Source organism: Ruditapes philippinarum, unplaced genomic scaffold (assembly GCF_026571515.1).
Source record: "Ruditapes philippinarum isolate M1 unplaced genomic scaffold, ASM2657151v2 ctg52_1_1_1_1, whole genome shotgun sequence".
NCBI classification, from domain to species: domain Eukaryota; kingdom Metazoa; phylum Mollusca; class Bivalvia; order Venerida; family Veneridae; genus Ruditapes; species Ruditapes philippinarum.
Window position 1 is genome coordinate 53,362 of NW_026858333.1, and position 27,803 is coordinate 81,164.

The window sequence follows — 27,803 nt, forward strand, 5'->3', positions numbered from 1 at the left end:
TTCCTAGGCCTTAAAGTTCTTTAGTTATTGATCGGAAACCGTTTTTGCTTACAAAGTCAATGTGACCTTGACCTTTGACCCCTTGACCCCAAAATCAATAGGGGTCATCTACTGATCATGACCAATCACCATACCAAGTTTGAAGTTCCTAGGCCTTAAAGTTCTTTAGTTATTGATCAGAAACCGTTTTTGCTTACAAGGTCAATGTGACCTTGACCTTTGACCCCTTGACCCCAGAATCAATAGGGGTCATCTACTGATCATGACCAATCACCATACCAAGATTGAAGTTCCTAGGCCTTAAGGTTCTTTAGTTATTGATCGGAAACCGTTTTTGCTTACAAGGTCAATGTGACCTTGACCTTTGACCCCTTGACCCCAAAATCAATAGGGGTCATCTACTGGTCATGACCAATCACCATACCAAGTTTGAAGTTCCTAGGCCTAAGGGTTCTTTAGTTATCACTCGGAAACCATTTGGTCTACGGACCGACGGACCGACGGACCGACAGACCGACGGACCGACAAGTGCAAAGCAATATACCCCCTTTTCTTCGAAATGGGGGCATAACAATACATTTCTAGTGGTTTTTTTTGCTACTGAAAAAGCAAAACAAAAACATGTGCTCATTGTAGATCAATCCACTTTAAACAATCTTAATTTTAATCACAAGCAAATCATTGATAGTCATAACTATATTTCACATAGTAAATTTACCATGGACCAATTTAACAGTTTATTTAATTTTACCCATGAAATATGGTGCTATATCAGTCAAATATATTTCATATTTTTTAAAAATAAATATGAAATATAAATATGAAAGTGGGCGGAGTCAAAACTCATATTTATTTTAAGGGACTTCTTTCGCCGTTTTGTTTGAAAAATCTGATGAATACAAAACAACTTTTTCTTGAATATTGTTTTGAAAACTATCTAGCATGATAGAAAATGGTCTAACTAAGAAAATTAATCCGAACACCAATATCTTTAATTCAGTAATTAACGCTGTACAGACGTTTAAAGAGTTGTTTTACATGACGTCACAATGTAGCGCCAAACAGCGCGTGCTTACGCATAAATTAACTGCGCGCTGTACAATTGCAGTTACGTAGCAAGTAAGGGGATTCGTTACCATTTTCTTTGATAATGAAATTAAATAAAAAGGTTATTTTTTCGTTTTTCGTGAAATATGGTATATATTTTCACTCAACATGATAGAATGCCTCATATTTTCACTCGCCGTACCGGCTCGTGAAAATATGTGGCATTTTATCATGTTTCGTGAAAATATATTCCATATTTCACGCAAACGAAAAAATATCCTCTTAATATCAGTCAAATATATTTCATATTTTTTTAAAATAAATATGAGATATAAATATGAAGGTGGGCGGAGTCAAAACTCATATTTATTTCCAGGGACTTCTTTCGCCATTTTGTTTGAAAAATCTGATACATACAAAACAACTTTTTCTTGAATTTTATTTTGAAAACTATCTAGAATGATAGAAAATGGTCTAACTAAGAAAATTAATCCGAACACCAATATCTTTTATGCAGTAATTAACGCTGTACAGACGTTTAAAGAGTTGTTTACATGACGTCACAATGTAGCGCCAAACAGCGCGTGCTTACGCATAAATTACTGCGCTCTGTACAATTACAGTTGGTAGCAAGCAAGGGGTTTCGTTACCATTTTCTTTGATAATGAAATTAAATAAAAAGGTTATTTTTTTGTTTTTCGTGAAATATGGTATATATTTTCACTCAAAATGATAAAATGCCACATATTTTCACTCGCCGTACCGGCTCGTGAAAATATGTCGCATTTTATCATGTTTCGTGAAAATATATTTCATATTTCACTCAAACGAAAAAATATCCTCTTAGTATTTTCCAAAAGGTCTGTATTTCTAACAATTGATAATGCAAATTTTAAGCTTCCTTTCAACAATACAAATAAATATATCTATAAATATCATAAATAAATCACAATATAAACAAAAATAATTTTAAAGTTAAGAAAAAAAGCAGAAAACTTTTAAATCTTGAAAAAATAAAGAAAAGGACGGAATCTTTTTAAGAAAGTGTACATGTGCCAATTTTTTTTTTATGACAGAAATAGTAGATATTCACAGTGATAGTTTTATAATATTTAATTTATGTATATGTCATGAAAAATAATCCAAATCAGAGGTCAATTTTGACTCCAGGGCAATAACCTGAACAATATTTTTACAGGTCTAACTGGGAACATTTCTTGCCAAATATCTAAGCTCCAGCTGAACTGGTTTGTTTAAGTATTAACTAGAACTGCCACTGTCATAGTGTGAATACCCCCACATACTGCTTTGTCAGAATCAGCAGTGGTCATTTAGAGCTCAAGGATAATCTCCCTGCCAAATCTGACGGGAGTAAGCCATTGCATTGCTAAGTTATGTATTCTACATGTTTATAGTGACAAAGATCAGTGACCTTTACCTTTGACCTACTTACCTCAAAACAATAACTGCCCCTGCATGACTTGAATACACCACTCCCATTCATGCAGCTTTGCTTGGGGTGTAGTATAATGAATATAGGAGAAATAAGTATATGCTTCAAATGTGAATATATAGTTGGAGAATGAAATGTTAATACTAACAGGTAAGTGAAAACTGCAGATTTTATAAATGGTGGATTGGTATTACTACACCAAGCACAAAGTGGTCACTGAAATAGGTTGGTATCATATCAGAATAAATTTCTGCTGAATCAAAGGTTACCTAAATATTCTCAATTACTCCTTTCTGATGGGTTGGAGCTGGAATTGATAGTAATGTAATAGATTGGTGAAATCTTTGCAAGTCCTGTTTTTGTTGTTGTTATATTGTATGTGAAGTCTCCAGTAGCAATTGTATGAACTACTCGAGGAAGGGCTTGAATGAGTTCAGGTCTAAACTTGGAAGAAATATCTGCAATGATGTTCTCGGGTGCTTGTGAATAGACAAAATGATGATACGTAGACTTGGATATTGTTTTGGTTGTAGTATGAAAATTTGATGATTCAGAGCATCATTTGGAATGTTTTTTTCTTGGAGTAGAACCGTGTCAACTGATTTAGGGCAGACCTGCAAAACCTAAGAGATAGAAAAGCTGATTCCAGTATGTCCTCCTTACAACTTTGTTGTGAGGGGGAATTGGGCATGACCAAGACTATGCCAAATATGAAGACTGCCGACCAAAGCATTCTTGAGCTACTAAACATACAAGCTGTTTAGACTCAAGGACCTCTGACATCAAAATCAATACACTGTGGACAAGCATTCTTAAGCATTTGAGCAAGCAAGCACATTGTAGTAAAAACCCCTGTGACCTTGACCTTTGACAAATTCACCTAAAAATCAATACCCATGCAGTGACCTCAAAATCAATAGGGGTCATTTTATAATCATGACTAACCTACATGCCAAATATGAAGACTGTGGGTCAAAATATTCTTAAGTAGGTCTGTACATGCAGGTCTTGTCCCAAGGGATTTTGTATCAAAGTACAAGGCAATTCACAAAAAAAAAATAAAATAAATATGATCAATATTTTAGTTTGTAAACAGCAACAGCAACATGAACACAGATATGAATGTAGCAATACCTCTATGTTTTTCTTCTTAAAAAAGTTGAGCCAATGAATTAGTCAAGGCTATGTTTATCATTTGCACTATTTTTTCTTTGATCTTAATGTCCTGTTTAAAACAACTGTTTGATTCCTTACAAAGTCTTTAATATTTTTCCAGGTTCTATTTCTCAGATGTACATTTTGTGTAATCAGGTTTACACATTCAGTTTTTCCAGGTAATTTGCCAAGATGGATGTGTTGTTCAAAGGCACCTCTCACTATTTCTTTTTGTTTTTGTGTCCACTTGATTCTGATACCTGAAAAGTATTATAAGATAGGACTAAACAATAAAATGATGATTTCTAAATGTATCTGTGACACACAAATCCAAATGAAGACTGTGACACACACATCCAAATGAAGACTGTGACACACACATCCAAATGAAGACTGTGACACACACATCCAAATGAAGACTGTGACACACACATCCAAATGAAGACTGTGACACACACATCCAAATGAAGACTGTGACACACACATCCAAATGAAGACTGTGACACACACATCCAAATGAAGACTGTGACACACACATCCAAAGATGACTGTGAAACACAAATACAAAAGAGAACTGTGAAATAAGAACAAAATGCAACAATTATATTTTAAATCTACAACTTTACTGAATCATGAAAATTAAATTGTACACCAAAACAAGTTCGGCAAAACTGTATCAGTCACAGTGTGAGTGATTATCTGTGGGTGATATAGGTTTTATCACACTAATAAAACCAAGAATTTCACTGGTTAACATTAAATAAATAGAGGATAATTGTTAGTTTTAAGTGAATATACTCTATATTACACTGAGAAGTGAGAAAATTGCAATATTTTCACGAGCGCATTGCGCGAATAACAATGTAGATATTTTCTCACTTCAATGTGTGAAATATAGCATATTCACGAAAACTTACAAATTTTCTTTTAATTTAATGCCTAGAAAGGGAAGAAAACAGTGAATTTCAACTGTTTTCAACAACCTGCAGGAAACAGATGCACATAATGAAGATGATGTCAGACATTCAACTGCTCTGCGAACGCTGTATAAACAAAAGTAATTCAGGCTTATAGCGAAACAATGACATTAAAATATTTTGAATTGAGAAACATGACATTTAGAACAAAACAATGCAATTAAATATTATGAAAATTTACAAATTTAAGGAATCATAAAAATTAAAATGTATGCCAAAACAAGTTCAGCAAGGCTATATCAGTCATAGTGTGGGTGATATACTGTGGGTGATATGGATTTTATTTCACTGATAAAACCTAGTATTTCAATGGTTAGCATTAAATAAATATCGGAATTTGCCATGTACTAAGATCTGGAAAACTAAGTCAATCTTACAAGGGATCATCCTTATCTAATAAAGATCAGAAAGTCAGAAAGTGACAAGCTGACATAAATTTTCAATACTTTGGCAACAGTTTTGATTGACAATACAATTATTAGTAAGCAGGCTGATTTCTCAAATAGAAAGACCAGAGCATTCAGGATATCTTACCAACTTTTCTCTTTTTTCTCTCGGGTTGTCTTTCATCATCTGCATCATCACTGCTTGGTGCTAAAAAAAAGAAAGTAAACAGGACTTGCCACAGGGGTAAGAATTGGTGTCTTCATCACAAGACCTTGACCTTTTGGTAGGTACTAAGGTCCTGCACACTACACATCACTTTAATGTACTGAAAAATTGCACAAACTTATTCTAAAATCCTACCAATATGGCAAAAGGTACTTGTGACTATGCAAAAAGATACATATAAGAATTTGCCTTCTATGAAGAGAAAGTTAACATTGTATAGGTAATAGTATCATTAAAGACAATCTAAAAATATTATATTTTAGTACACATGTACATTAGCTGATGCTGTACATATCTCTTAACAAGTTATTAGTGATAATCTGATGGTTAGAAAAGGGGCATAATTTTGTCAAACTAACAATCAGAGTTAGAAAACTTGACATTGTGATATTGCATTGACAAGGCTCAAATTTATATCTGTACCAGTTACTGAGATGTGAGGAGAAGAAAGCCCATCAAGGGGTATTGGATTTATAGAATACATGTAATTGTATGATAGATGACCTTTAACCACCAATGAAACCTTGACCTTAAATCAGCAGTGACATTGGTTCTACACATTGCCTTGTTGAGGTGAACATTTGGACCATCTTTGAAAGAAATTTTTCAAGGGTATAGGATTAATAATAAATAAAATTTGTCAAAAGCTATTTAACTGTAGAAAATTTTTGCAAATGTTGTAAGGTCGACCTTAAAAAAATGTTCGTTTCCAGAATTTTCAAGGTGGGTAAGGTAGGTCGACTTTTTTTTTTTATTGAACTGTACTCCCAAATAAACATCGAATTTCAAAATGCTGGACAATATATGCTTTCATAATCTGGTAACAATTAATAAATTGATAAATGAATTCTAATTTAATAAGACCTACACTTAATTTTTTCTATTAACCTTTAACAGAACCAAAACAAAGCACAAGGCATAATTTTCTGATTCAAAAAAAAAAAATGTTTAAACCAGACCATGAAAAAAAATTTTGAGAAGGGGCAAATTTTGTGAGTCAGTTGCGTTACTGCAAACAAACATTTTTTAAGGATGGCCTTACATATATCTTAAAGATTTTTAGAAACTTCATGCATATAATTACCATCTTTTCTTTTATTGTACATCCAATCTGGGTCTTTACCCACATCATCATTTTCATCAGCATCTGATTCCTCCATTCTAAGACCTAAAGATAAAGAGCAGAATATCAAGTCTATATGCAAACAAAAACAAAACAGTGTAAAAGTGGCAATCCATCCATCTGTCCATCCATTTTTTTACTTGAAACATTTTCCCGACTTTAAACCCCGAATCTTTTAAAGCTGTTTATCTTTTTTAATAAATTTTTTTTACATCAAGTCTAGCAAAAAACCCTTTTTCAGCTATAATAGAGTTTAAATTTTCCCCAAAAAATAAAATTTTATTTTTTATATCAAATTTCAAACACTAAACCAGGATAAAAAGTTCTGCATTAGATAAAGAATTATAGCAGAAGATTTTTTTTCTCTTACATTGACCTTTACCTTTGAATTTCAGAGAAATGCCATTTATGTGACACATCTTATCATTTGATAAAAGTTATGTAAACAAAAGTGCCAAGATGGTAAAAATTGCTGACCTGAGTATCACTTCAATATAGAGACTAACTTGATTACAATGCAATGTAGCCAAAATAACTAGAACTCCGTGAGTGGGATGTGTGACCTTGTATGAAAATTAACAAAGGGCAATAACTCAAATATTTAGAAGTACAGAGTAACAATTCTTAATTTATGTGCACTGCACTTAGGGTCATTGAAACAAGCATGCATACCAAGATTGGAATCAATCTGATTTATAGTGACTAAGTTATGCTCCGGACAAGCCTACAACACCGCCAGCCAACAAAAGTAACCCCTATATGTAGCCTAAAAGACAACACAAAAATCTTCCTTGAGTGCTATTTTTACAAAATAAAAAGAAAGTTAATCATTGTGGACATATAAAATTAATTGAACACATTCTTAAAGTGTTTTTTTTTTTTTATACAAGATATCCTTATTAAAATTCCTAGGTGGGACATTCCTAAGTTCCTAGGTGGGACATTACCAAGTTATGGGCATGATAAAAAATGCAACTACATGTGTCAGTTAATGAATTATTCCAAAGCATCTAGGCAGACCTGGCTTTAAACTAGGAAAAGGAATTATGATATCAGTTCCACTGCCAGAGGATCAACAACCTACATGCTATAAGTAAGACAAGTAAAATGGTTTCCTGCGGTGAACATTTTAATGATATAAAGATATTCCATTTAACTATCTTCAACATTATGGGGGGGGGGGGGGATAAATAAACTTTTGTATCAGGAATATAGTTGACAATAATCAATCAATATAGAAGGTCTTTGGAAACAGGTGACCGTTCAAGACCGGTGAAGGTGTAACATAGAACAATTATTTCTTTTTACGAAAATGATTAAATAGGCAAAAACTAGATAAAGTAAACACACAAGTTTACACAGAAAATATCTCTATTTATTATGGCAGATGCCACTACGAATATATTAATTTTGTAGATTTTCAGTTTATACAATTTATTGTTTGTAAAATTTGAGATAAATATTAAAGAAACATTGATAATTTTCAAACACATCATTCAAGTTTTTCCACCTTAAACGGTAAATAAATTATAGAGAATTAGAAATATCACTTAATAGTTTTTTGTTTTCAATTAGGTATAATTCGGACTTATTCCCTACAGATAAATCCGTAACGTACCGGCGAACGGTATTTAGTTTTCGAAAATGTCAATTAACCAATCATATACGGTTTACAGATCACATGCTCCTCCATGTACCGAAAACAGGTCACATGCTCCTCCATGCCTCAAAAGTTAAACGCGTACCAATACCCTGCGGTCTCCAGACCGCAGGGAATTAAGGAGAAAAATCAAAGGGCCATCACTCTGCAAAAATGATTTCTCCTTGGTAAAGAGACTACTCTTGAAATTCCATTGAATTCCTGCTATATATTGCATTAAGACTTATTATGCACAAAAATCCCAGGAAGCATCTCTAAACTAATAAAGGGGTGGTTATATGTGCCGCTTTTGACCATCATATTTTTTTTTTGTAGTTCAAGGATACATTACTCTTAAAGCTGGGTCTGTTTTAGCCCATTATTAAAATTCTTGTATTCAAATACATTTTGTGTAAATATTATTAGCATTGAATTAGAAATACTAAAGTACTCTAAACATTGATTTGCAATTAAAGGGCATTAAACTCTTAAACAATTGATCAAAATCAGTGCATCATCAAACCTGGCGACTGGTTTTTGTGCATGACTCATTGTCTTATTATTGTGAACATTTGTGCCAAGTATTTAAAATCTGTTCATTGATAAGAAAGCTATGGTACGGACCATATACCATCAATAAGACAATGTTGACCTTGAATCAGAGCAACTGCGACCTTGGCCTTGGAGGAAGTGGTCTGGTTGTTGCGCATGACACATCGTCTTATTATAACAAACATTTGTGCCAAGTTATTTCCAATTCCTTTGATAAATGACATAGTTATGGACTGGGGACACGAAAGTGTAATTGACAGTCAGACAGACAGACATACTGCTGTATTGGAATAAGGGGCCATTCTTTTGTTATTTTCTATTGTTTAACACAGGGCCAACCACCCCTTATTCTATTGTTACTGAATGAACTCTATTGTTCTCTTTTGTTCTGTTTACAGTAAGGTGGTCCCCTATCTCTTTAAAGATCTGTAGCCCCATCAGATAGATGGACAGAGCCTATTTCTACATGCCCCTTTTTTCTTAAAAAAGGCAGGGGACCATAAGCCATATTGGTCCCATATATGTTACCATTAAGTTCATTTATTAGTGGTAATTACTATTCAATTACATTTTGAAATGATAAACATGATATTACCAAATCTAGGTCTAGATTCAGCTTTCCTTGTTTTCTCACATATGGTGGTAGAAGGTGAAGCTGAATTATGTTCATCATCTTCATCACTTGGTTCTTCTTCCTCTATATGAATTTAATATTGATACAAGTGACATATACAAAATCAAAACCACAACACCAATATCATTAAGACAATACAATTTCATTTTAATTGCAACAAAGTGTCATTAATATTTTTGTAGCTTGTATTTTTGTAGCTTTCATACAAATTTATTTCACTGTCAAATTTTCAAAACATTCATTTACTGAGTGTTTCAAAATCTTTCTTTTTTGCATTCTAAGCATGAATCATGTACATTAGAATGCCAGTCTGAGCGCTGAAACAATGTTGTTCAAATATTCTGTTTGGATATAACTAACAAGTTAATACAAAAAGGCAGCATGTAGGGTAGGTAAATGATAATGATATGAAAGTTGTTACCAACTCTGATGAAGAAACCTTTTACAGGATTTTGTTCTTCAATATGTAAAATAATATAATCCCTTTTGATTAAGATTTAGAACCAAACACAGATGTACATACACAAACATGTATAAGAAAGCTGAAGTTTATAAATCAAAAGTGTATTCTGTGTAATTTGTTCTGACTACATTCCACTAATATGCAGTTTAACCCTTAGCCTGTTGTCAGCATTTTATATTATCCCTTATGACCAGTACTTTGACCAGCAAGTACATCATTGCCATCTGATCATGGTCTGCACTGTTTGCTATTCATTCAGTACATATTGTTCAATTTTGTCCCTAAAAAGGCTCAACTCAACTTTATTTTAAGTAAATAAAGGCCTCCGGCCCAAAATACACATCAATGTAAATGTAATATTTTATACATGTATTGAATGTAGTTGCATAACATGTACATAGGATTAAAATGAAAGTCAAGAGTTGGTACTTTTTAACAAGTGAAATACCAATACTGATAATTTAAAAATTGTTTCTTCATTTTGTGGGTTCATCAATGAATAAAAATAATTAATTGTTGTTCCATTTGAATAACAATTATAGAGATAACTAGTTTGTATGCCATTATACTTAGAACATTAAAAAAAGGCATGAAATTCACAATAAATAGCAGATACATTATTTTGGTTAAAACATACTAAACATATTCTTTCATGAAGGGTTATATTATTTCCAACACATATGAAAAATAAATTCCAGACAGTAAACAAAAGGCACAACATAAAGCAAACAATATCATGAATTTCTTGTGTAATAAAAATCCCATAGCTACATTTATCGCGAAGCATATGTGCTAATTCATCAATAGAGAGAGCAAAACTTGTTAAACTGGATTTGTCTCGCTGTCCGGGTCCTATATTACATTTGAAAAATTCAGTTATCATAGGCCTATTTCTATAACTATTTTGTAAAATTAAATCATAATAGAAAGTACTTCGAACCTTTACACATGAATTATACATTTCCTTTAATAAAAACAAAAATCTTTCGTTCACTCCTTTTCTATGTAAAGCTTGAAAAAGTATCTGGTGGTTTATTTTATTAAAAGCCTTACGGAAATCAATGTACAGGCAGTAAAATCCACCGCCTTTTTTGGAAAGATATTTTTGCACCATAGCTTGAAGACAGAAAACATTATCAATTGCCAAATACCTAACCCGAAAACCTGCCTGAGATTCGTCAAACTTACTGTTATTTTCTGCAAATTCATACAACAATATTTTATACAGTGTACTAATAAAAGAAATTCCTCTATAGTTATTCTCGGTCACAGGTTGATCCAGTCTTAAAAATGATGAATGGTTTTGTCCAAATTGTACACAAGCCCATTTAAAATATTGAGCATGCAAATGGTTAAATAAGCAAATTTAAAATATCAAATACATGCATGTTTTTTCGTTAATAAATAAGAGCTAAATGATAATTATTTATCAACAGTCCTTATACAATATAAAATTTTTTTTTTTACCAACAAATGTTTGGACATCAATGTCCTGCAGATCCACATCAGTTTGTGTAATCTTCCCAGTGTTGAATAGATGAAGAATTTTAGAAACTTTAGCCACTTCAAGTGTGCTTTGTGGTAATCGATAGTATGCACGGTGAATTCTTATATCGTGCCCCATGAACCTTGCCAATATGTCTTGGCTGCTCTCAGTCAAATTCAAAACCTGGCACATTGTGGCAAGCTGCTTTCTCAAGCTTGTGGAGGTTATTCTCTTTGCATGTTTAAGGTCTGCTTGAAGAGAAACTTCTCTCAATACATCAGCACCCCTGAATGGCATTTTACCATTTGGTCTTATAAAAACATACTTGCTGTTGATATTTAATTCAGATTGCAATTGAAGCAGATGATCTATATTTGCCTTCATTGTCTGTGTAAACAGGATGGCAACTTTTCTCCCCCTCTTCCCTCTGGTTTCGACTCTCAGGTGAGAATGGCATAAATGTTTTTCAAATTCAGTGAGACTTTTTTTTATTTCTTCATCTACATTTTGGTTTACTGAACATTTTAAAAAATCCTCCTTTTTCAATCTTTCAACTTCTCCTGCACGTTTTCTATTAAATAAGATAATTTGTGAAAGGAGCAATTTACAAAGATTTGTGTAAGCATATAATGTGCCTGTTTTATCCCCTTTGATATTATTCACTTGCTTTACTAAGTAATTTGACAATTTGGCAACATCTTCCACCAAGGGCAACAACTTAATTTTATTGAAATTAGCTGAGGTCAAAGTTTCTCTTGCCATAAATCCAATCCTATCAAAATACTCGTCATTATACATATCTATGAAACAATCCATTCTCTCCTTCATCGCATCATCCCCAGCTTCTGAGGCTTTAGTTCTTAGCATTTTGGCAGTTTTTTTTAAGGAATGACCAACTTTTTCCGCATATGAAGGACTTGACAAAGTCTGCGTTTCTGGGTTAAATCCAGCCTCCTCTTTGATTGTTTTTAACAGCGAGCTCCACAACACTGGTTGTATACATTTCAATAAAGTATCAGCAGATGAATTCTTTTTACTCATTGCCAAAACCAACCTGGCTAATTCACGCATTCTGCAGGCAATGTGTGCATGAGTATGTTCATGTTTACCTGTTTTTTCATACCGCCTTTCCCCAAATGCAGTTATAGATGGATCTGATTTAGCTTTGCACCCTATGGCATCATCTCTTATTTTTACAATTACTGCTTCATGGAACTCTTTACTGACTTCTGCAGATACTGGAAGCAGCAGTCTGGCATTGTGAACAGGTCCATCGCTTTTCTCACCCTCAGGTTTTTTGACACATCTATGGTGATGTTTCCACAGATCGCTAGAGACAAAAAGCATTCTGCAGTATTCACATGGCAAATATCTTTTCTGTTCCTGTGTGCTACTTGGTCGGTATTTAGGAATCAGAATGCCTACTCCTTTTTCACGTACTTTAGAATTGTGGAGATGATTACCCTTTGCCGTAAGTGCTGCCCAGGCACTTTTTCTCTCCCTTGAACCCTTCTTTAGGCTGAGAATTTTAGCAACTTCTAATTCATCATGGTGGTACATTTCCATATGTCTGGATAATTTGTAGTCCAGTTTTTCACAATAAATGCAACATTGCTTTTTCAGTGTTCGCTTCCCCTTTAGTGACCCTGATGTCTCAACCAACACCTTGTCCAGCATCGGAAAACTTAACACACTTGATTCATCACTCTCATATACAATATCATTTTGGTTAGCATTGAGTAAATGCTGACGAATTATTTTCCCTCTCACTATGCATTCAAATATCCATTCCTTTGACACACACTGACCTGTGAAGAAAATGCTAGATAATAAAGTTAAAGAAATATGTATTTCCAAATATTTATTTACTGTATTCACTCTAACTTATAGCTCAAACTCTGAAAATACTCCCAGTATTATTTCAGTAACACATGGCCGTCAGGGTGATAGTGGAAAATTTTGTAATCATGGTATACTCCTCAAGGAGAACTGAGAGTGCATACTTCTGTAAAGTACCCCAAGAATATGCTACATATAAAATTTCTAGGTTCTTAGGATTTTTAAAGCTTTTGTTTTTAACTCTAAATGTGAACTACTCATGCATCAGACTGGAACAATCTAAACATTTTTTGGAAAGGTATAGAAAACAATGCTTCATGACAAATATCTAAGCTCTGGGAATTGGGAATTGTAGTTTTCCACAAGATTATAATAACAAGATTTCCAACATAGCTCTATATAAACTTAATGACACCAGTGGCGACCCAACAGGCATGATTTATGTAACTTTTGTAGATGACTACAAGGTGAAGGTACTTGCAAAATATATTAGCTCTGGGTAAGTCTAAATAAAAAAGATTTCTTTTTAAAAGTGAACTTGTAATTCTTGTGACCCACTTATGCATCAGACTGGAACCATTTGTATTACATTTGTAGAAGTCTACTAAGAAAATCTTCATGCAAAATAGCTAAGCTCTGGGCATTTTAGTTTTCCATACAAAGAATAGAATGTGTTCACCTGTATTACTTTATATGAAGTTATCCCCAGAGTATGGCCAATTTTGACCAGAGGAATAGGACTTCTGTTAGGTATGACCAATTTTAACCACAGGGACAGGATTTATATAACTTTCATAGAGGACAACATGGTAATGGTGCATGCCAAATATCTAAGCTCTTGGTAGTTTTTTTTAGAAAATTTTCAATAATTGTATTTCTGAAGTCTATTTTTAGCTCTTGCAACCTACTTATACATCAGACTGGTGCAATTTATATAATTTTTGTAGAGGATGACACATGTTCCTGTAAAGTTTTATCAAAATCCATTGTGTAATACAGGAGATTTTGTTAAAAGAAATTATGGAGTACAACGAAGAGAAATGAAAAACAATGGACACCGTATAGCTTGCCAATGACAAAAACTCACCCTGTAACTAGCTGACAAATGAGCTAAATGTAATAATGGCCTGTTAACTAAAAAATATGTAGGATAGGGGACTGTTTTAGTTGCTGATGTTAATGAGATCTATCAACCACCTAATTTTTAAGTGGATGTCTCAAATTTTCGTGTAATTTTCCATTTTCCATGCGTTGCAATGCCACCACATGTAGCCAAAATGTCTAATGTTATTATAATATTTAGTTCCAAATTTGTTTGCACAAATCAATTTTTTTTCATTCTAAGTTCAAAGCCCTTAAATCATGCAATGTTAACACAAACCATTTTTATACAAAGTTCAATGCCCTGTTAAGCTTTTGCAAATTGCATATTTGTAGCTGTGAATCATTAATGATAAAAAATTGTGAATTTATAAATCTTTTACAACTTCAAGGGGGGGTAACTGTCAAAAAACATCCAACCATAACAAATAAGAACTTGACTTGTATTTTCTAGTAAAATACCAGTACATGTAGTCATGCAATGTCAACCTCAGACATACATTCCTACTAAAGTTAGAGCAGAGACTGAAAATGTCTTATTTTTTTCTAAGTTCAAGAGGGATAACTCTATCATTAATCATAAAGCATCAGACTAAAACCACATTTGGACTTGACTTGCCAACCTTATATGTATACATACCCAAACATTTTAGAAAAGGAAGAGTGCAAAAACTGAAAATTTCAATTTTTTTCAAACTTTCAAAAGGGTTTACTTTATCCAAAATCATGAACCATAACCAAATTATATATATATCAAATTTGAGTTGAATGTGTATAAGTATTTGGGAGATAATTAAACAGAAACTGAAAATAGCTTAATTTTTTCAAAGTACAAGCGGGATAACTCTGTCAAAAATCATCAAGCCATGACCAAATATAAACATGACCTGCATATTTCTATGACATTCATATCTTAAGTTTGAGTTGAATGTGTACAACTATTTGGGTGATAATGACTGGAAACTGAAAATTTCTTAACATTTTTAAAATTTCAAAAGGGATAACTGTCAAAAAATGACCAAATTCAAGCTTGACTTTGGCATTTCTTTGACGTATCCATATGTAAACAAGAGCCAGTTGAACCAGGTGATGCTCCCCAAATAGGTTTTGGACACAGGAAGGTATACCTCATGTTGTGTCAGAGTTATGTCACAGACAAAGTTCAAAGTGTAAAAACAACCCAAATATTGTGCACAACACATTGTCTCAATATGGTGATCATTTTTGTGAAATAGTTGTAAAATCCGACTTCAAATAACGAAGTTATGCGCCGGACATGATTTTGCTGCAAGGTCATGCTGTGACCTTGACCTTCAAGGTAGCGACCCGAATGTTGCATGCAACACAATGTCTCATTGTGGTGATCATTTCTGTGAAAAAGTTGTAAAATCCGACTTCAAATAATGAAGTTATGTGCCGGACACAATTTTGCTGCAAGGTCATGCTGTGACCTTGACCTTCAAGGTAGCGACCCAAATGTTACGCACGACACATTATCTCAATATGGTAATCATTTCTGTGAAATACTTTTTAAATCCAACTTCAAATAGCAAAGTTATGGGCAGGACACGATTTTTCTGCAAGGTCATGCTTTGACCTTGACCTTCAAGGTAGTGACCCAAATGTTGGGCGCGACACGTCGTCTCAATATAGTGATCATTTCTGTGTAATAGTTTTAAAATCCAACTTCAAATAACACAAAGTTATGGGCCGGACATGAATTCAGGACGTATGGACTGACAGACGACCGGACGGACAGACAACCCGATGACTATATGCTCCCCCCAAATTTTTCGGGGAGCATAAAAATGAGTTGAATGTGAACAACTGTTTTAGAGCTAATGAAAAGAAAAATGTTGGGGAGAAAATGAATGAAAACTGAAAAGTTCAAGGGAGATAACTCTTAAAATTCATAGAACCATGACAAAATTCAAAATTAATCTGTGTATTCCTATGACATATCCATAATATAAAATTTGAGTTGAATACATGCAACTTTAGGGGAGATAATGAACAAAACTGAAAATGTATTATTCTTTTGCGAAGTTAAAGGGGCATTACTCTGCCAAAAAATCATCAAACCATGACCAAATTGGAACTTGACCTGGACATTTCTTAGACATATCCATATGTTGAATTTGAGATTAGTGTGAACAACTGTGTGGGAGATAATGAACTGAAACTGAAAATTTCTTCAAAAAATCATCAATTGTGATGAAATTCCAACTTCAGACCTTCATTTTCCTGTGATTTCCATATGTCAAATTTGAGTTGAATGTGTGCAAATGTGAATGGAAACTAATGATGATGGAATGACGTAACAGGGATTTTTATGGGGGTGCATAAAAATAAAAATGAGCAATAACCATGGAGAAATATGTCAAACAGTCACTTCATATTAGCTTAAAATGTGCGTTTAATGTTATTTAAATACTCACTGGAAGTATGCAGCATATCATCAGCACATATAACAACTGTGTCAGCCGTAGCATGGATAACAGGAAGGCCACCCATATGCTTCAACAGTCTTGAAACTTGACCTGAAATTTAGCCCATTTGCACTCTGTTTATAAATAAACTCAACAGTACATTTATCTATTTCTGCATTATGCAGGACAACGTAAAGAAAAAAATACTTTGAAACAGTTAAATAAATTTTTGAGTTTCAGTAACACAACTCTTAAATCAGACTTATTGATTAGTCTGATATTGCAGTATAAATCAGTGTGCATATGCCTATCTCAGTAATTGATAGTAAAAAAACAACTTGCACAATGCTTATATTAACAAACAGGAAGATTCAACTAAAAATAAATTGACAGACCATTGAATTAATTGACCAATTTCAAAAAGGGCCATAATTCAGTCTAATTCATGTTAAGTTAAGGACCTTGGAAATAGACCTGTTAAGAATGATCCAAAAGAAATTTATTAACTTTCAAGTGAATAATTTAAGCAGCAGTTTTGAAGATTGATGTTGCATATAAAACTTAATTTTCTCAGTTCAAAAGGGCTTTAATTTAGTCAAAATCCATGTCAGAGTAATAGGCCTCTGAAAGCAACCTCAAATAATGACCCCAAAGAAATGTATTCAGTTTCAAAAAAATAAATTCAGTAGATTTAAGACTGATAATGCATGTTGGACTAGGAATCCTTTTAGTTCATTCAAAATGTTTGGTACATGTATCTCCCCCTGTACAAAGGTTGTTGGCATGATGTTAAACAAGTGAGCACAGTTTCAAAGCTAGATGCCACTAGACTTCGAAAATATTTGAGTTGGTATACAAGCTTTAATGTAAATTCTAAATTGATAAAGAAGCATAAGTTTGTAAAAATGTTTGAAAGTTACCACCTCCTTTGTACACTGAGGCATGATATCAAATATCTCAGCTTTAACCTTGGGATTTATTGAGTGTTTTAAAGATTTTTCTGTAAGTTCTTTAAATAAATAAATATCTTCTGTAAAAAGTTATGATAGGTCAAAATTAAGGTTATGTCTACGGAGTTAATTTATCTTTCATATTTTAGAACTAGGGAAATACTGTGGGACACTGAGTGAATATCAAGTATAGGATAGGCAGGATGCAACATAATATGAAATTCCTTACTAAGTGATGACTTTGGTATAATAACATACCTTTTGTAATGTCCATCCACTTCTCTCCCCTTATTTCAAACTCAAATGTTTCAAAGTTAACTTTTTTACAAATTTCACCATATTGCTTCAAGCTCTTGACCGTGAAGTTCTCCTGCAATAACAAATAGTTTAGTGTTCTTTTTTTCATAGAACTGATGAATGTGTTAAAACTAAGGCTGGGACCAAATAAGGAATTTGATGTTCGAATATTCGTTTTCCATATTCGAATGTATTCGAATATTTGTTTTTTACAACATTAAGATTTGTTCCAATATTTCTCTTTGACGTATACGCATCCGAAATTGATTGCGTTGAATACTATTCAGCTTTAATATGTTTTTAATAATCGAGGATTAAATTACCTTTATTACTGCGTCAAAGTTTTTATTTAATTTGATATATTGTAAATTGACATATATGTTTTCAATTTGAAATAAATTCATAATTTGGTTGCCTTTTGTTCAGTTAATCCTATTTGTCTTATTAATGGGAGGTAACTCAAGTGACTTGATTGACAGCAATATGAATCATCTTAGCCCCAATAACCATTAATTATATTAAAACTTAACTTGTATTATTTTTTTTATTTAATTATAATTTCATATAAGGTTTAAACTATTCTTAAAATAGAATATAGCTTTAACGCAGTAAATATCACATGGAGTGTAATATCTACGGATTAAATATATTCCGACGGATTATATAGACCTTGCCACGCTTTCATAATCGCCGATTAACTCTTGCCGATTTATTCTGTTCAAAAAAATTTAAAACAATTATTGATTAATCAGAAAGATTCTAGCACAAAAGAACAATAAATAAGATAATTAAAAGCGGGGAAAAATGCATTCTAAACTGTTAAACAGGTAAATTGCAAACTGTGAAACAGGTTCCCTTTTCATCAGTTTTTACTAGACCCCAAAGTTTTCACAGTTAATTGGCGATAATCGTTGACACGCGTCATACAAACGTGTGAACACCTGGTCAAGAAAAGGTCAATGTTTTAATTTACGATCTTAATTGAATATTGAAAGTGATAAAAAAAAAATCTTTTTTTTTTCGAATATTCATATTCGTTTTTCAATGTTCCAATATTTGAATATTCGAATATAATTCCCGGCCCTTAATTATGTTAAAACAAGCATAAGCCAAAGTCAGTTCACCTCTGTAGGGACTAACCTAATGAGAATACAACTCTCTGCAATAAGAGCTTTTGATAGGACAGCTGCATAGCAATAACCTGAATAATGTACAAATAAACTAAGAGGAATATTCCACTGAAACATGAAAGAATCTTGGATAAATAAATGCAGACACTTTTTAAGTTAAAAAATGTCTATAACTCAGTGTACAATTAACTTCACTTATAGTGGACATGGTTACAACGAACTCCAAATATATTAGGAATATATTTTGTCCCAAATTTTGCTTTTCTTAAAAAATATGGTTACAGCGAATATAAGGAATTAATTCCCTTTAAGGGAACTCATTATTAAGTCCCAATTATGTTCAAAGTACAGAAATTTACACTTTTATAACAAACTTCAAAATCTGCTATCTGTAAATTATAGATCCCGCAATTTCTACTTTCATTTTCATCGGTACAGATTAAAACATGACCGATGATGTACCGTTTATTGTTGTATGTACTTCATTACAGTTATGAAAATGAATTTGTATAGCAGTACGTAATGGCTTTCTTTATAATTAAGGATATTTTAAGCATGAGTTCTTGTCACCAAGATAAAACCATTATTTATTTTATTTCATTATTTCTTTTCTTTAAAAGTTTTGCTTGATGAAAATAATTATGATCATTTGTAACCGGTTTTTCGACATCAGTACGCATGCTATTTCTTGAGTAAAATTCATTGAAAAATACGCTTGTTTGAAATGAAACAAAAAGAAATCTATATCTTTCATAAGTAAAAGTCAACCTTTAAATATAATAGAAGATATTCAATATAACAGGAAAAACATCAAAATCTTGTTTTAATTCTTGTTTATCCTTAATCATGGAAAGAAAACGAAAAGCGCTGAGTTTAGAAACAAAATATGAAATTTTACAAGAAATTGAGATAAAACTGAAAAAGCAAAGAATTTTGAAATTCCAAAAAGTACACTCTGGTATTGTGTCTAAAAAAGAAATCATACTACAGGAGTATCAAACGTCTACATCCTCACAAAAAGGAAGCGATGTGGACTCTGATGATGATTGATTAAAAATTGAGCCCACTACAACGTTCACAAGATTTTTTTATCTTTAGAACTTAAGGCACATTTTAAGCTCCTGTGATCTAGTTTCTCATCCAAGATGACCCATGTTGAAAGTCATCCGAGCAATTACTTAGACAAGCATCCTGACAAAATTTGATGATGACTGAGTAAAAAACCATGTGACCACTACAGTTTTCACGGACGAAATCTGATGGACGACAGACATTCAACGATCCTTAAAGCTCACCCTGACTATACATATTTTTAGTAATCAATTAAGGCTTAAGAAGTATCATTAAGTAGTAGTACTGAAGTGATGTCATAAGTGGTTTCAAGAATGACATCATCAATGGATCAATACTTCATTGTACTAAACATAACAAGTGTCTTTGTATTAGTATTAGTGTCTTTATACTTTGCTAATGAATGTTTAGCAAATTTCGCAAGGAGACTGTTTAATTACAAAGACAATTTGTTTTCATTCAGGAAATATTAGATATCAAATTTGTTAATCTTGTGTTAGAATACAATAATATTGAACACCATACATTTCGTAATTGTAAACTTTTAAAGGTTTAAAATAGATGTTTTAAAACAAAGGAAAATATTTTTAGAATTCATGTGATTCATAAGGGTACTTTTAAGAATCTACTTCTGTTATGTTTTGTTGTGTTGATTTAAAAAAAGAAATCAAATCAAAAGGAGAAACAAATAGCCCCCATTTTTAAAATGTCCTGGGCGGAGGGATTTGTTTTCGAGAATTATTTCTATGAAAAAAAGCAGCATTTTTCCAAAAAAACAATCATATATTTCAAAGCTTTTTTTTATTACTTTTTATGAGTTACATGATAAATAGAAAAACATGCTACTGTCTTTTGATATCAATTTTATCAGGCTAGGATGATATGGACTGAAAGGGCTCGGCAAGCCTCGCCCCTTCTAGCCCAAATAAGCTTCGCCTGATAAAATTGATATCCAAAGTGAGTAGCATGTTATACATATGTATTATCTTAGCTTCAAGAGAAATGTACTGACCATATCAAGTATGTTGCCTGCAAGCAAAGATTCCTTTATCCATTTGTAGCTTAATATTGTTTTTTCCCTCTGCACCAAGCTTTCAAACAATTCAACACAGGAGCAGTCTGTCTGTCCATGTGCAGCTGTAAAAGTGGTCATGAGTAATAAATTTAAAAGCTTTAGTGAATTTCTAATCTATTCTTGGTAAAACTAGAAATGTGTCCATAGGAAACAGATGCCCCTCATCATCTCATCAATGACTACCAGATATACCTGATACTGTTTCAATGTATCTCTCTTTTATTTTATTATAAAAGGACAAACCCAATGATAAACTAGAAGGGTTTTTGTCACTGCCAAATATGTACTTTAAGGATGGAACAGCTTCATGTTCTTGGTATGAGTAGTGAAAATAACAATGCAAGTTACAGTTAGGTCTGGCAAAATAAATAGATGAAGGATAAACTGAAAAATGATTTGCAAATCAGAAAATACTTATAACTTACGTAGATGTAACATTGAACAGTAGAAAATGAGTCCCATTAAAGGGATATTCAGGCAAAATAATGACAAAAATATTAAAATGATCTTATGTACTCAAATCACGCTAAAATGACTTTTCTTGAAGTTTCAGCATGAATTTCTGTTTAAATTTTTATATATTTTGGGTTTGAAGCGTAAATATATCTATACATTTTTAACAAAACTTAGACGCCATTATACAATCACAAAATAGTTTTAAAACAAGTCAGGTGACTTCAACAAACTTTTGAAGTTACAATAACAGATATTGTGGATATTGTATGATTCGAACAAGCCTAAGTCATTCATTTGACATGTTCTTTAACGTTTCCATAGTTCACTTTGGCAACTATTGTGAAATGCTTGCGCTCTAACCTGACCCACGCGGGTCAAGTTAGGAAACCACCATTTTATTCTTTATATGGAGAAAAGTTTTGTTCCTTTGACTGTCTAATATATTTATTTTGAGGGCATTTACAGAATAATGAATGAAAAATTCAAAACTAAGAAATGCAAATTTTGCCTGTGTCTCCCTTTAAAGTTTCAAACAGCAGAGAAATATAAAGCAGACGCCTCAAAAACAAGAATGTCGAACAACACATATGCCTCCCTTTCTAGCCCTTGACTCACATAATTGGTAATTTTGTTACAGAAACTTGCCATAAATGGGTACATGGAAGTGTTCAATTATGGAAAAAAGAAAAATAATGGAGACTTTGTGATAAATAGTTTTCAAGATAATGAGATATTTAAGCCCCTGTGACCTTGAACTTTGAACTAGTGACCCAAAATCAATAGGGGTCATCTAATAGGTATTACCAGTCAACACTACAAATATGAAGACTTTGTGATAAATAGTTTTCAAGATAATCAGCGGAAACCATTTTGACAGTTAAGGCCCCTGTGACCTCGACCTTTGACCTAGTGACCCCAAAATCAATAGGGGTCATCTACTAGTTATGCCCAATCAATATGTGAAATATAAAGACTTTGTTATGAACACTTTTCAAGATAATCAGTGGAAACCACTTGACATTTAAAGCCCCTGTGACTTTGGCCTTTGATCTAGTGACCCCAAATCAAAAGGGGTCATCTACTTACTATGCCCAATCAATATGTGAAATATGAAGACTTAAAAAAAATTGTGATAAACACTTTTAAAGATAATCAGGGGAAAACCCCATGGGGTCACGACAGCCGACAGACGACCGACTTAGAAAAGATATACCACCTTCTTAAAAAGGGGGGCACAAACAAAAAAACCCAATTCTTAAATTTAAAAATCCCCTGCCAAGTACGGGATTACTAACAAAAGGGAACATAAAGTTTTTTTAAAAATATTGTAAATTGGCTAAAAACAGTAATATTTCTTCTACATGAAAAAAATTTTCAGGGCAATACCAGGGGCCCTAACTTTAATTGATGTTTTTCCATGAATTTCTTTGAAATTTCCCCAGTATTGAGGAAAAGGGTGGAAATGTCAATTTCTTGTTACTACTGCATAAATAAGCAATGGGCCCTAACCTGAAGGGGCTGCCAGTAAAGGCAATGTTAGCTACTGCTAATTAAACAAGGCTTTAACCCTGTGTTGATGGAACCAGAACAATGCACACCTCGTCTTGATAGTGATGGTTTCCATAAAGTTTTGTTGAAATCAATCCAGCAGTTGCAAAGAAATAGCAATATTGCATATATGCTTATCTCTGCTTAGTATTGATGGTTCCCATGAAGTTTCCTTGAATTCCAGACAGTAGTTGCAGAGAAATAGCTCAGAAACAATTATTGCTCTATTTGAATACAGCATACCTAATCAAGGGCCATAACTCTGTGTTGAAGGGTTTGACAAAAGCAAGGCAATGATATGGGCATCTCATCTTGGTATTGAAGGTTGCAATAAAGATTTGTTTAATTCCTGCCAGTAGTTGCAAAGAAAAAGCATAGAAAAGATTATTGGTCTATCTGCATACTGTATAACTAATCAAGGGCCATAACTCAGTGTTGAATGGTCTGACCTGAACAATTCAATGATATGGCATCTCATCTTGGTATTGACGGTTCCCATAGTTTCGTTGAATTCCCGCCAGTAGTTGTAAAGAACTGGGCCGGAAACGAAATTCAAATTGTTGGATGGACAGAGGGATGGTAAAACAGACAAGGCCAAAATTACAATATCCCCTCCAGATTCCATCGATGGGGGATAACAAGTTGAATTTTGCAAAATTTTACTAAGTGAGGGTCAATATCTTGAACAATTCTAAATCAATCTACACGCGAAAATGAGATGTACATCTTCACATGCTCATCAGCATTCCTTTTGAGTTTCATGGCTCTTATTAAAATACTTTTTTGAGCTACATGTGACACAAGTTGAAAATTGCACTTTTTACTAAGTCAGGAACAAAAACATATATATTTCCAAATCAAGACACATGTGAACATTCCTCTAAAGTTCTTGATTCTAGTTCCAGTGCTAAATTAAGAGCTACATGTGACACAAGTTTAAAATGGCAAAATTCTGACTAAGTAAGGTGCAACCATTCTAACAATTCTTAATCAATCCACACATCAAACCCCAGAAGCACAACCTCACATGCTGATAAATGTTTATGTAACGTTTCTTGACTCTATATCCAGTGCTTTTGGAGCTGCATGCAACAAAACATTTTGGGCCGTACCAACAAAGGCAAATCTAAATTACCAAGACATGGGGCATTAAAAATATGACATCAGTGCATCAGTATTTCTATGAAGGCAATTTCTGTTTTCTATCTACTGTTGAAAATACTTATGCTAGGGACAAAGGCTATAATGAAACAAAAAGTGAGAAATTTGTTTCATTTATTAGCATATTCTACATGAAATAATCTCACGTTTTTTCAAACAACCTTATAATGTTTTACCATATAATTAGATGTGAATTCCTAAAACATTTTGTATTTCTTTTCCTCACATAAATCACATAAGCAACTAGAATTTTTTATTGGTATTGAACAAAAATTTTCTGAAAAATACATTAAATATTTTTTACTTACATGCCTTGACAACTATGATATGTGCCTCATCTACATTTTCTGTAAGCACATACTTCTTAAACAACATCAGGAAACCCTGTGAATATTTAAACACTTTTTCGTTAGCAAATACTAGAATCATTTTTATCATAACTCAAAAAGTTTTTGGGAAATCGAATGTAAGTTTCCTACAAACCAAAATCTTTTTGGCTAAACAATGAAAAACATTGTTTCTATTCTAGAGTTCTAAATAATAACAAGATATAGCTCCACAACCTACAAGTTTCATTTCATATACATGTTTAAAGTTATACATTGCAAGACACAGAGACATTTGACTCAGAGACCCAAAAGGTAACCTGTTGGTCGAGTGCTCATGGTGGCCATATGCCTGTAAAGGTTGAAAGTCCTGGAACTACAGGTATTCAATTTATGAGAAAGGTTAAAGTTTTGTAACAAACAAGACGGTCTAAAATATGTGTCTAATCCATCCATATGAGTCCAGCAGCATAAAATAAGAAATACTACAATTAACTTATGTGACAGACCATTCAAAGTCTATTATCAAATATTGAATTAACAATAAACTGAGTACACAATTATTCAAAATATCAGATACAAAATTTTTACAATTTATAAAGATGCAAGGAAGATACCTACATTGTTAGGTTGAACACCACAAAAAAAGACCTTTCTTTGGCAATCAGGCATGCTTACTGCTGGTGACTCAGTCTGGGCTTTAATTTTGTAAATATCTTCATTTGAGTCCTCATCAGTCTGCATATTCATCTTGTAAACATCATCACTTGGTTCTTCATCAGATTGCACAATTATCTTGATAATATTGTGATCTAATTCTTCATCAGCCTGTACACAAATATTGTTATCACCTTCCACTAAGGCTTCATCAGCATGTACACAAATATTGTTAATGCCTTTACCTAGGTCTTCATCATTCTGTTCACAAACATTGTTAATGCCTTTACCTAGGTCTTCATCATTCTGTACACAAATATTGTTAATGCCTTTACCTAGGTCTTCATCATTCTGTACACAAATATTGTTAATGCCTTTACCTAGGTCTTCATCATTCTGTACACAAATATTGTTAATGCCTTTACCTAGGTCTTCATCATTCTGTACACAAATATTGTTAATGCCTTTACCTAGGTCTTCATCATTCTGTACACAAATATTGTAAATGCCTTTAGCTAGGTCTTCATTCTGTACACAAATATTGTTAATGCCTTTACATAGGTCTTCATCATTCTGTACACCAATATTGTTAATGCCTTTACCTAGGTCTTCATCATTCTGTACACCAATATTGTTAATGCCTTCACCTAAGTCTTCATCAGCCTGTACAAAATTTTTGTTATCACCTTCACCTAAGGCTTCATCAGCCTGTACACAAATATTGTAATCACCTTCACCTAAAGCTTCATTAGCCTGTACACAAATTTTGTTATCACCTTCTCCTAAGGCTTCATCAGCCTGTACACAAATATTGTTATCACCTTCACCTAAGACTTCATCAGCCTGTACACAAATGTTGTTATCACCTTCACGTAGGTCTTCATCAGCCTGTACACAAATATTGTTATCACCTTCACCTAAGACTTCATCAGCCTGTACACAAATATTATTATCACCTTCACCTAAAGCTTCATAAGCCTTTACACAAATGTTGTTATCACCTTCACGTAGGTCTTCATCAGCCTGTACACAAATATTGTTATCACCTTCACCTAAGACTTCATCAGCCTGTACACAAATATTATTATCACCTTCACCTAAAGCTTCATAAGCCTTTACACAAATGTTGTTATCACCTTCACATAGGTCTTCATAAGCCTTTACATAAATATTGTTATCACCTTCACCTAGGTCTTCATCAGCCGGTACACAGATATTGTTATCACCTTCACCTATGGCTTCATCAGCCTGTACACAAACATTACTAACACCTTCACTTAAGGTTTCATCAGCCTGTACACAAATATTGTTAACAATTTCACTTGGTTTTTCATCAAACTGCAAGTACAAGGAAAAGTGAAATAAACACTAAAATAAACACAGAATGAAATAATACACACCATCACTATTTACTCATAATGCCTCAAAATACACACCGAATGAGGGCAAAAGAAATACACACATCTAAATGAGAACAATTTACAAGAATTAGGCACTCTATAAATTGCACACATCACATGTAGATACAAAATAAACCAGTGTCTTAATGCAGACAAGTACACGTTGCTCTAAAACCAATAAGTCATATTACTAGAATGGCAGGTATATTTTCTGAAAACAATGTCTAAATTTATCATCAGCCTGAAATTTGACCATGGGTACAAACATTCCCCTTGATTGTACTTACAGAATTTTTTGTGATATATTAACATGTAAAAGAACAATCTAACTATGCTTTAGAAAGGGAAGATGATAGAATTATATCGTTGTAATTTACTAAGTAAAAAACTTCCTCTTACTACTTTTGTCTATTGACTGCCCTGTGTTACAACTAGTAGCTTCAAAGTAATGCTCAAGATAAGAAAAGTAACAAAGGACAGTGACTTTGTAAAAAGTGAAGACACAGTTACAATTCTTGTATAATGTATTACCTTTCAATTTACTTTACCCTTAAAGGAAACTGCATTCAATTCTAATCAGAAGTTAAAATTATGCCATTTTCAAGTAAAAGTAACCAAAGGCAATATATAAATAGTTTATGTAGATACCAGATATGTAAATACCACTTTGTTGGGGGGCATAAAAAGTGACTTAATACAGAAGAATCTATGTTAAATATCTAATCTATCATCATTAGTTAATGTGTTAAATATAGAACTTACCATACAATTAGATGAACATGGAAACTTCCACTTGAATGAGCGGCCTCCAACTTCAAAAACCTCTCCATCATCTAACAGATGAATGTCACTTTCTCCACGAATTAAAAATACCTGTTGAGTATAGTTTTATTTAGTACAGTTTTTTATGTAAAATTTTGCTCACTAAAGGCGATTAATACCCCCACCAGCAACTTGGACTTGCCAAAAAAGTGGTCTGAAGAAAAATTTGAAACCTATGAGTAATAAATGAACAAAGAATTATTTCCATTAATTGCAATTCTTACCAGGATCTTCATATAATCTTGCTTTATACTAAATTTGATTGTAATATCTCTTTCCTAACTGAAAATCATGTTTCAATTTTAAGTAATAATGACGCTTGACCCCAGGGGGTCCAAATGCCATCCGAACCAGGATTTCCCCATAAGGTTGCTAAATACCAAATTCAATAACAATATCT

The 27,803-nt window shown here is 33.0% G+C and overlaps 1 protein-coding gene across 1 annotated transcript; it reads right to left on the minus strand.

Annotated features, from left to right (window-relative positions):
• Positions 1-1,899: 1,899 nt before the first annotated feature.
• On the minus strand, positions 1,900-27,639 carry LOC132752863 (uncharacterized). Its single transcript, XM_060743251.1, has 12 exons — positions 27,628-27,639; positions 27,344-27,454; positions 25,146-26,519; positions 24,507-24,582; positions 20,971-21,095; positions 17,719-17,830; positions 16,520-16,621; positions 11,123-12,949; positions 9,154-9,255; positions 6,329-6,412; positions 5,167-5,226; positions 1,900-3,915 (listed from the first exon to the last, which is right to left on the minus strand). Exons 1-12 carry the CDS (start codon positions 27,637-27,639, stop codon positions 3,701-3,703), a joined length of 4,200 nt encoding a protein of 1,399 aa, XP_060599234.1. The 3' UTR covers positions 1,900-3,700.
• Between the last annotated feature and the right edge of the window lie 164 nt (positions 27,640-27,803).

Bases quoted from the DNA above. Each gene is read 5' to 3' on its own strand.
- LOC132752863 (XM_060743251.1), bottom strand. The intron at 17,831-20,970 runs GTCAGTACATTT...TTGTTATTGCAG, and splicing joins CAGGCAACATACTTGATATG to GAGAACTTCACGGTCAAGAG. The intron at 5,227-6,328 runs GTAATTATATGC...TCTTTTTTTTAG, and splicing joins GTACAATAAAAGAAAAGATG to CACCAAGCAGTGATGATGCA.